Source organism: Oxyura jamaicensis, chromosome 3, assembly GCF_011077185.1.
Source record: "Oxyura jamaicensis isolate SHBP4307 breed ruddy duck chromosome 3, BPBGC_Ojam_1.0, whole genome shotgun sequence".
In the NCBI taxonomy this organism is placed as follows: Eukaryota; Metazoa; Chordata; class Aves; order Anseriformes; family Anatidae; genus Oxyura; species Oxyura jamaicensis.
The window spans coordinates 64,507,087-64,517,717 of record NC_048895.1 but is presented as its reverse complement, the minus strand read 5'-3'; the positions used below and the strand labels follow the sequence as shown (position 1 = coordinate 64,517,717).

Genomic DNA, 10,631 nt, shown 5'->3' with positions numbered 1-10,631 from the left:
GTAGGAAAGAGGTTTACTTCTCAGTTTTTATGATGTTGTTAGGTTTTCTTTATAGCTTTGTTATAGCTAGCTTCCATTAAAAGCTCTAATTCCTGTCCTAAAAATTATACAATCTAAATATTCCTTATTTAACTCCAAACGGAAAGAGAAAATAAAGCTGAAAAATAATAAAGATTGTGTGGGGTTGTTATAACAACTAAACAAAAAATATTTTGTTGTCTGAAAGTTAATATTTTTTTCAGGGTGTATCTTCTTTTAGCACAATAACATCTTGCTGCTATCATCTCCTTATATTCAATCTACCTCAACTCTCTGTCAGCTATATAGTGGAAGAAAATCACCACTCAAAAAAGATAAATGGAATGGATCTCCCTCAAGAAGCATATACAGACCATAACATTGTTTGCTGTTACCTGGCTGCCAAGACACAAAATATGACACTGCCACTTGGTAAACTTTTTAAGCCAGTAAGCAAAACCTGATCTATGAAAGCCCTTCCCCTACTCTCAATGGGCTGAGCTAATCACATAGCTGAGAGCTGCTCCTACACTCGAACACAGCAATGGAGCTTCATCACAAGGAAGACCTCTTTCCTTCTTCCTCTCTTTGGCAGCACACTGCTCTTGTGGTGGGGAAACTGCTTGCAGCTCCTTGAGATGGGTTGTACAGGAGATATCTGACTGATGCACCAGGGTCCCCTTGTGACTGTTGCCTGAGGAAGAGAAACAAATAAAAGGGGAACAGGGAGAGGAGCAGAGCAGTTGTTTAGCACAAAATCAAGATACTAAGAAAAAAATTAATCAAAGCTCTAAAGCATGTGAAGAAAAAAATGTCTTAAAATGCTCATACTCCAAGGCTAGGAGCCATTTAGTAAACAAGACTTGTAATGGTTTATTTATGACCATGAATATGTCCTCATTGGTATTACTGAGACTTAGATGTGCGATCTGTATGACCGGAATGTTGAAATCACTGGGTATAATCTATATAGGAAAGATGAAGAGGGAAGAAAGAGTGGAAAATGACACTTTATGTCAGAAGTGACACTACCTCTTTCCAGTGCTGACAGGGTAGAAGTGATCAATTCTTTAAGGTTTATGGCTGCATATTTAACTGGCAGAGCGCAAAGCACCATTTGGGATTTGCTGCAAGTGACCATATCGCAGAAGGAAAGCAGGTGCTCAGCTCCGTACCTGTCTATATGGCAGGAGGAATGACAAGATATGTTATCAGAGAAACTTCAGCTTGAATTACATATGATGAGGAATGTCTGCTGCCAATGTTAAAACTTTTCTAGAATTTAAAAAAGTTTTAGGTGAGAATTTCTAACATATTACTAGGTACAAAGTTGTGGTTAGATTCATGCAGATTCCTAGATTTGTTTGCACAGAGAACAAAGCCCAGTCAGCACTGATTATGTATTGCTTTACATGGGTTGATTTCAGAGAGTTGGTGCAATTAAGGACTGAATTAAATGGGAAAGAAAAAAAAAAAAAAAAAAAGGAAAGAAAGAAAAAAAAACGAGTAGCAGAATATAATGAATGTACATTGAAGTAGGAACTGCAAAAATAGATAAAGGAAACAAAAGTAAAAGAATACACAATCGTTTTATAATGGACCTCACCAGATCCAAGTAAATCAAGATGAATCAATTACAAAACTGAAACGGCAATAAGGCAATAAGACCTGCCAAGGCTGTTAAGGTCAATTGGAAGAGAGAGTTTTATTTTTTATTTTTTTTTAAAGAAGGATATTAAAAGCAAATAAAATGAGAAGAACAATATTGGCTTTGTACTAGCAGATGGGAATCACAGAACAAAGAATTATAATGCAGGAAGGCAAGACACTGGTGTTCAGTGCATAGCTCTGAAGGAAAAAAAAAAAAAAAAAAAGTAGGAAAAAAAGGTAGGAATTTTATCATAAGGCAATGTTAAAGTAGTTTCCATTCCACCGGTCACTCTAGAGAATTAAAAGGCAGTTACTTACAGCACACATTTCCAATTGAAAAGGTCCAGATGATTTTCATTGAAGAGTTTTAGAAAAACCTGGCAAAGAAATTCTCTGGACCATTAATGTTGATTTTCAATAAGAGTTGGAGCACCAGAAAAGCCCCAGAGGACAGGAGGAAAGCTAATGTTGTGCCAATATTTTAAATGGGTAAATGAGATGACCTGGGCAATTATATACCTGTCAGTCTAAAATTGATCCAAAGCGAAAAGATGAAACAGCTGATATAAGACTCAATTAATAAAGAATTAAAGAAGGATAATATAATTAATGCTGATCAACATGAGTTTATGGAAAGCAGATCTTGTCAACCTTACTTGATGGCTTTTATTGATGAGATTACAAGTTCGGGTGATGGTGGTAATTGGGTTGGTTTAAAATATTTAGACTTTTTTAGCTCATTTTGATGACCATTCGATTGAGAAAACTGGAATGACAGAAAGTCAACAGAGGGCATATTAAAGTGGCAAAAAATGTAGCTAACTGGTGTGTCTCAAACTGTAAGTTTAGTTGCAAAACAACCACTGAATATGTCACTACCACCTTGTACTATATCCACAATTTTAATACTTTCTACACAAAAGGAAAAATGAAATTGTTAAGAATTTTTTGGGCAACGAAAAATAGGTCGAGTGGCACATAGTGAAGACAACTAACTACTGTCTATGTAATTTGGTATGCTGAACACCAAGAAATATATCTTAGTAGAACAGAATGAAAAGTCATATAGCCAAGACCAGACAATCCAATTCTGAGGGAACCCATGGAAGACTTTGTTCCAGGAAACAGAACCAGAGAAAGGGCATCATGAGACCATGGCAGACACAGAGTTGGACAGGACCTCTCATCATGAGGATGCAGGCAAAAATTTCCCTAGACTTTTTGCATTTGCTAATGGGACATTCACTACTAGGATATTGTGTTTTCTGCTGTCCAATTTTCTAAAAGAGGTTAAACAACTAAAATGGCTTTCAAGAAATTCTGTGAGTATGATGAAAGATACCAAGCTACTTAGTTTATCAGAAGGAAGCTTACCAGAAGGAAGAACCAGCTATTGAAAAATAAATTTTAGACTAGAATCAAAATAAACATTTTTAATATTATATCTAATAGTGGATCCCTCAAATATATTAAATAACATTTTGTGCATTTTAGAAATCATTTTTAGAAAACTTTAAATCAAGTCTAGATCTGTGTTTCTCCCACAGTTTTAGTTCAATCAGAAATCAGTCCAAGGAATATTTGTCGCCTCTGGCAGGAGGTCAAGCAGGACAAACAAAGGGACTCCTTTTCACCTATAAAGCTATCCAAATGTTACATACAAACAAAATAAGGTTTATCATTCTCTCTGATCAGTTGTGTGAGTTACAAGTCTACTTAATGCTCTCAGGAAAACAGAAAGGTTTTTAAAAACACAAAGTCCAGAAGAAACCATTAGGCCTGCTGCACTCCTTCCACATTTCCCTCTTACATTTCACTCTTTGTGGTGTCCATTAATCTGCTTGGGCCATGAAATGTGACCACATTAGACATGACTATGCTACCTCTGCATTCAGCATCCTCAGTTATCTGCTGCCTGGGGGAAGCCAGTAGGCACTGGCTGGGGTGCAGTGGTGCCGACACAGGCATCTGGCAGGGCAGGCAAACCTTGGCTGGGAATCTGTGCATCCACACACCAGCAAGAACAGCTACCTCCAATATTGTGTCTTCTGTGTATATATGAACACAGTGCCCTCTTTTGACAGGTTGCAGTTTATAAAGATTATAAAAGTTCAGCTGTTACTGGTAACTAACTACTCCAGCTCTTCTGACAGCTCAGATGACGACAAGATCTCTCCACAAAAGCAATATGAAGGTTCCTTCTATTTTTCCATTTGACCATCCAGTTTTCTCTTCAAAGATTAACCTTTTTTCCCCATCTCCCATAGGACTTCTTTCTCAGTTTCTAAGACTGTAGTCACACTGCTGTCACTGCTTCAGCATATAAGAAACTCTTTTTTTTTAAAAAAAAAAAAAAAAAAAAATTAGGATTTTAATTTCACTAGTAATCAAGATGTTTTCTTAACATTAATATTAATATAAACTAATGTTTTTGAAATACTTTTGAAAAGAAAAATTTAAGATTTGGAAAACTTAATTTGTCAGTGGCTTATGGAAAAGGCAACTTAAAAGCATACTGACTCTTGAATGCTTAAAAACATATTGTGAACGGAAGTGTATCCACGATTCCACAGCAGTGAAGGCAATAGGAAAAACCAAACCAAACCAAACCAAACCAAAACCAAACAACAATGGTCAAGAAGAGTAATTTTACCTCCACATTGGCCGATTTTAAAAGTTAAAGGAAATTCCAGTGCTAGGAAAATGATTTCTCCCTTGTGCTACCTTGCCCAAGGCAAAATGAGAACACATTTATTTTCCAGAAGAGGTATATGAGAAGCAGAATGTTTAAGTGACTTGCTAACGGTTACACAAGTTTACAGGAGACAAATAACAAAAATCTGCTGTGAATGTCCAAAGTACCTAATATATGAAGTATTTCGCATCTCTGTGCTGAGGTCTACTGAAACATAGGATCAATAATACACATTTACAATGCTTTAACATCCACAAATGAGAAAGCATCGACTAAAAATAAAGTAGTTATAGCATTATTAGACTTTTCTCTTTCTTTCTTTCTTTCTTTCTTTCTTTCTTTCTTTCTTTCTTTCTTTCTTTCTTTCTTTCAGCTTCCTTCCTTCCTTCCTTCCTTCCTTCCTTCCTTCCTTCCTTCCTTCCTTCCTTCCTTCCTTCCTTCCTTCCTTCCTTCCTTCCATCAGATAGGCCAATAAAAGCAGAGAGAATTATAACAGTATTTAAGAAACACATTGTAAAATTATATATACAAAGAGCAGTGGTATGTTTACAGGATGACAATTTTGTCAACCTTGCTCCTGTGTGAAGCTGCACAACAAAAAAGGAACCCTTCCCCTCCCTTTCCTTCTTTTTCCCATTCACCCACAAGACTGTGATGCTGTCTAGGAAAGCTTCTAGGAAGCTGTTGCAGCTTTGCTGTCTCTCCAGTCTGGGAGGAGAACAATTTTAGCAACCAGGATGCAGAGATAGCACTTGACTACTTTTGTTCTGTTGCTCCAGAGTAGTTTTTTGCCACCTGTAGTGTGTCAAATTTGGTGGCTCAGGATGGTCAAAGATGCCCTTTGGCCCTGCCCTGCTGAGCTCTGCTCATACATGATGAGAGCACCTCTCAAGGTACATTCAGTACTCCTCCTCATGTTTAATTTGCTGCTATTTTCTACTAGCATTCATATTGGCAGGTATGTGATGGCTGCTTTGTCTATAAAGTCAGTGTGTGACAGTGCTAGGAACACACTATCCTCTTCTTCAATCTTACAGCTTTCTAAGCTTCCCTCTCCTATTCCCTTCACATTTTGAAAACTGGCTTGTTCTTTGCCCACACATAAGAAGTTAGGATGCTGTTACTGTTACTTCATCTGCTTGTTAGCAATAATAGCATCCCCTGGAAAATTCCTCATCTGGTTAGCATTGCTAAGTAGAAATGATGCTTCACACTGTTCCTAAAATCTGGTCACTCAGAATCACTACAGAAATTGGATATGTTAAATGAATGCATTGTCCTTATTAACTGTATTTCTTGTATTTCATCTAAGGTATGGACATCATCAAATAAGGAAGGTAAATCTAATTATTCTCATTCACACCAGTTCTGGTGACCAAATAGTTCTATGCAGAGGGAAAATGCAGCTTGTTTTTCTTTCTAGTAGCCAGAGTGCATGACATGACCTCAGACATCCACCATCAGTTAGTAAGGATAATGGGTTTTCCAAACTTGAGCCAAGCATTTTTTCCACTTTGCAGCAGCTGGGATATATCACTAGGCTTCCCATTTCTGTTCTTCACTTCATTCATGAAACGATACCCTCTGGCTATTTGTTGTCTGGTGACTTTGACAAGTCTTAAATTCATGCCTAAAAGGGATAATACTGGTTTTCTCATTCAGTTAAAACAAAGCCCTGCTTAAAAGAATGTACACATTTAAACCCAATCTTAATGTTTCAAATAGCATTATTTTCAGTAGAAACTGCTTCTTAGTTAAATGGCTTTCAGGCATCAGACTATTATATGACAGACGATTTTGTCACTATGCAAAATGTGAAACCTGTAATCAACTTGTTATGGCATTTCACAAAAGTATGTGACAGTAAAATAAGTAAACTGTCATTTGGGCAATCAAGTCTTGAAATCCTGCAGGAGGAAAAAAAAAAAAAAAGTACCTGACACTCAATCTTCATGGTAAGGATGAGGTTCAAAAAATAATTTAATACTGCTATAGTCTTACAGGTCTGAATAGAATTCTTATTGCAGTGTTCATAAGCCTACAATACTTTTGCATTATGTTTTAATCATGTATTTCCCCCCAGTTGACTTCTCCCCCACCCCCATATAATGCATATACATGTCACACAGTAAGGTCTGCTCCATTAACAAGATGTTAGTTAAACTGAAACAATATTTTCCCTTTACTATTGATGACAACATTACCAACTGCCAAGCAGTCTAGGACTGGTTTGATATTACGGTGGCTAGAGCAGACAGGAGCCTCTGCTGATTGCCTAGCAGCCCTGGTGACAGGCTGTGCTGCCAGGATGCTGGCAGTGGGGAAGGACACACCGCCACACAGGGGGAATGCTGAGCATGAAGTGTCACCGATCCTGTGCTGTGCTGATGTCACCAGGGTTCACATGGTTCACAGGGTTCCAAATTTTGTTACAGAAAAGGGATAAAGCTGTGGTTCATGAGTCACTTGAGACCCTACAGGCCAGCTTGTTCGGCCTCTGGTTTGTTCTGGGAAATCTTAACTCTCCCCAGTGGCTGTGGGCTTGATGTAGCACTGGCAGCTAGGCTCCTCAGTCCCCCAGGCTCAGGGAAGGAACAGGCTAGGGACAGACTTACAGCCTACAGACATACATTAAGGCCTGTCCTGTCACTGGGGAGGCACTGTGGGAGGCATGGATTGTCTGCCACTATGCCACTGTAAGGCATGTTCCCCACTGACCCCCAAAGGGCAGACGCTATGCATATACAGGTACTATAAATAACTGGGACCATAAAATACATCCGAATCCTTATGTTTCTAGTTATTACTGATGGTCACAAATTTTGGAAATTATATATTCCCAGAGAGACATTCCAACAATTCCCATTGTAGAAATAAGAAAAAATTAAACTTGATTATGAGTGAAGGGAAACAAAACAAAAATTTGTCCATCTGTCTGTCCGTCTGTGTCCCGTCCCCCCCCTCCCCTTTTTTTTTTTCCTTTATGGACTCTTTAAAGTACAAAGCCACTGGTGAAACCACTAAAGTCTGCAAGTTAATATTTTGCATGGAATAACCTTCAGTGAAGAGCACAGCACAGCCTGACTTCTCAGAAAATTGGTCTTGTTTTGACAAAGTTATGAACATTTGGAATTACTCACTGAGCACACACACAACAGGCCTTTTGTTAAGTCTAACTGGGAACCTACAAAACAATATTACTGTATGCGCACAACAGATCTTGCTGTGTGCTGGAGCTGTTGGTCCCCAAGAACAGGCTTAGACTGGCCTGGGAAGGGCCCTGGGCACTTGACCTAAAGACAGCAGAATCCAGTTTTCCCATGGCTCACAGAAAGTGCTCCAGGAGCAGTATGCTACACATTCAGGGGTAGTACTTTACTCATCCTTCCCCTGCCTGCTCTACATCATCTTACCATAGGTTTTTGTTGTTGTTGTTGTTGTCATTTCCCCAATATATAATTTGTAGCTTCTCTAATTGCACAGAGCAAGCAAAGGCAAGCCCACAGCAAGCCCAGCTGTGGTAAACTTGTTGGTGATGAGGTTAGAGAGAGGAGGAATCCTCTCTGGCACCTCAACAACTGCTTATAGCTGAAGGCCCTCACACAGTTTTGTTCTTACTTCATCTGCCTCTGCTGAGGCCTTATTCTGCTCTTTGGAGGGTCCTTACCAAGCAGCTCTGGTCCAAAGCAGAGGCAAGACAAATGCAGTCCATATCCATGAGGGTGGGACAGAATGAAAAAGCCTCCCCAACTCCCAGTGAATAGTGGGGCATGGAAAAGCCCAGAGGAGGGAGTGGCAAGACAGATAAAAGTGACATGGGAAAAGGCAGCTTTTGTGGGAAAGGTATGCCATAGACCAGAGAGAACTGGAGGACAGAAGCATAAGGAGACACAAATACTTTGAAGCTCAGGGAAAGGTAAAAGATAGAGATTCTTACTAAGACGCAAAGCTATAGCAGAAGATGCTGAGAAAGAGACAAGGATCAGAGAGCTCTGAGAAGCTATAGGAGTCCATGGAGATCATCCTTTTGGATTCCATCAATACCACCCACATTTTCCTTAGGAAGCCTCCCATGGTAATAAACAACCAGATAAGTTATAGACACACATGCAGCACTAGCTTCTTCTCAAGCGCCCAAGTGAGTAGAACTTCCCCTTCTGTTAACTTCCCAGTGCCCAGTCTTAGACAATCAGATACATTGTTCTTGCCACTTTGCCAGTTTTAAAAGGAGTCACCTGCTCCATATAAAAGTGTTTCCCAATGTATTTATTTATTTATTTTGCCACCCTGGCTTCTTGGTGGGGTAGGATTCACTATATTAAAGGGGTCTACTACACAGAAGGTAGCATACTGGTGATGAAACAGAGGTAATTACATGGCAACTGCAGATGCTACTGCTACATCTTGTCTAGTTCAAATCTAAAATTCAAACAGCCATAATACCAGCTAACATCTGCACACAAATGTTATTTCTGTAATTAAAACAAACACACAAAACCCCACATGAATGGCATGCTGAAGAAGTCAGGAAATACTATTTGAATCTGTAGGTAGCTGAATTATTTTCTGCCACTTGCTGGACATCTTTGCTGTTTCTGAACCTCAGCATCTCCACAGTTCCCTTTGTTTTGAGATGCAGCTCTCCATAGCTGCTGCCTCCTGAGGTCCCAGAGTGAGCTCATTCACTGTGCTGGGAACTCTGCACGACCAGCAATTTGGCAGGTCAATAGTTTCTTGTAGCACAGAAGCTGACAATCAGAAGGATGTTGTTATGGAGTAGAGGACAACCAGTGTCACCTTTATGTGAGTTTTGCTCCCCCTTGGAGGGCTCATTATGTTGTATGGCATTTTAAGAGTCATAACTGCATATTTGACAGGCTGCTAGTTATTTTGACAAGCCTGCTTGGAAAGTGAGAAGCAAACGACCTGGGGCTCTATGTTTCCAGAGAGCTTCCAGTTTCACATATTTGTGCTGCAAACGAACACCCACATTTGATCAAAAAGCCTCATGATGTTCCTCCGGTTCATATTTGTTGATGTCACTGCTAAAACTGCATCCGCTAATGGGCAGCTCAGCAAAAAAGTGACCTGGTCCGAATGCAATGTCAAGGCTGCCACTGATGACACTGCAAGTAAAGGGCTTTGGAGGCTGATTGACACTCCAGAATTTGACATAGCATACCCCACTACCTTTACGTGCTCTGGGTGGTTTTGGTAGCAAAGGAAGGCTGAACCATACCAGTCGGTGCAAATATTCTTTGTCATCATGGTGAGCTGAACCAGTTTCCTGAAACCAGTCAATATTTTATTTTTCTCTAAATCCTTCTTGTCCTTCTTTTCTTGCCCTCACCCTGCAACTCCTGGTTTCTGGTCGGGATCCCTCCCAGCCCCCCAGATCAGTCCCTCCAGGCCTTCCCCCTCCTCCGCGCCCAGCTTTGGGTGGGAGGGCGACCTCCTCCTCTCCGGAGCTCTCCGGGAGCTCTCCCCGGTGCCGGCGGCAGCAGCAACGGAGGCCGGGCCGCTGGCTTCCCCCTGCACCTCCCACCGGGCCCGGCAGGCGGCAGCAGCGCGCCCTGCGCCGCCGCGGGGCTGTGGCCGCGCTGGCTCTGCTCCGCGCCCCCGGGTGGGGGCTGCGGGCTCTGCGCTGAGCTCCGCGCCGTGCCCCGCTGCCTCTGCCCGGCTCCGTGCCTGCGGGGGAGCCCCGGGAGGGTGGGCGCCGAGGGGCGTCCTGCCGAGACAAAGGGGTCGGTGGGCTGTGGGTGGGTAGGGGGTTGTGAAGGCGCCCCCACCGCGCTGGAACAGACAAAGCGGCGGAGCCACCCTTCCCCGGGGGGACCCCCGAGGCGAGGGGTATCCTCTGCTGGGCTGCCACCGGGAGGGCTGGGGAGGAGGAGGATGGAGGGTGGGTGGTGGGTGAGGGAGCGCCTCCGCCGCGGGCAGGAGGGAAGCCTCTCTCCGAGCATGAACTGAGCTCAGCGCCGCCGCCTGCCTCGCTTCGCCTCCCCGTCCCTCCCTCCATCCCTCCTCCCCCTTTCCACCGCCCCCCCACCCCCCCCGCCGCAGCCGGCTGTGAGCCCGGCCGCTTCGCGAGCGGAGTTGAAGGGGGGCAAACTTCGCAGCCCAGATGCCTCTGGGGCTGCGCGGCAGAGCGCGGCTGCTCCCGCAGGCACCTGCCGCCGCCCTCCCCACGGCGCCGCCGCCCTCCGTGGGGGCGGCTGGCCCCGCTGCCGGCTGCCGAGGCGGCGGGGGCTGCTGCGGCCGCGGCTAG

General features: G+C 42.7%; 1 protein-coding gene across 1 annotated transcript in view; it reads right to left on the bottom strand.

Moving 5' to 3' along the window:
* Positions 1 to 573: 573 nt before the first annotated feature.
* Positions 574 to 10,631, bottom strand: part of LOC118163818 (proline-rich protein HaeIII subfamily 1-like) — a 10,580-nt gene continuing 522 nt past the window's right edge. The window contains exons 2-3 of the mRNA XM_035320836.1: positions 9,714 to 10,393; positions 574 to 712 (exon numbers count right to left, since the gene is read on the bottom strand). Coding sequence (XP_035176727.1) covers positions 574 to 712; positions 9,714 to 10,393 — 819 coding nt within the window. The remainder of the gene's footprint in view (positions 713 to 9,713; positions 10,394 to 10,631) is intronic.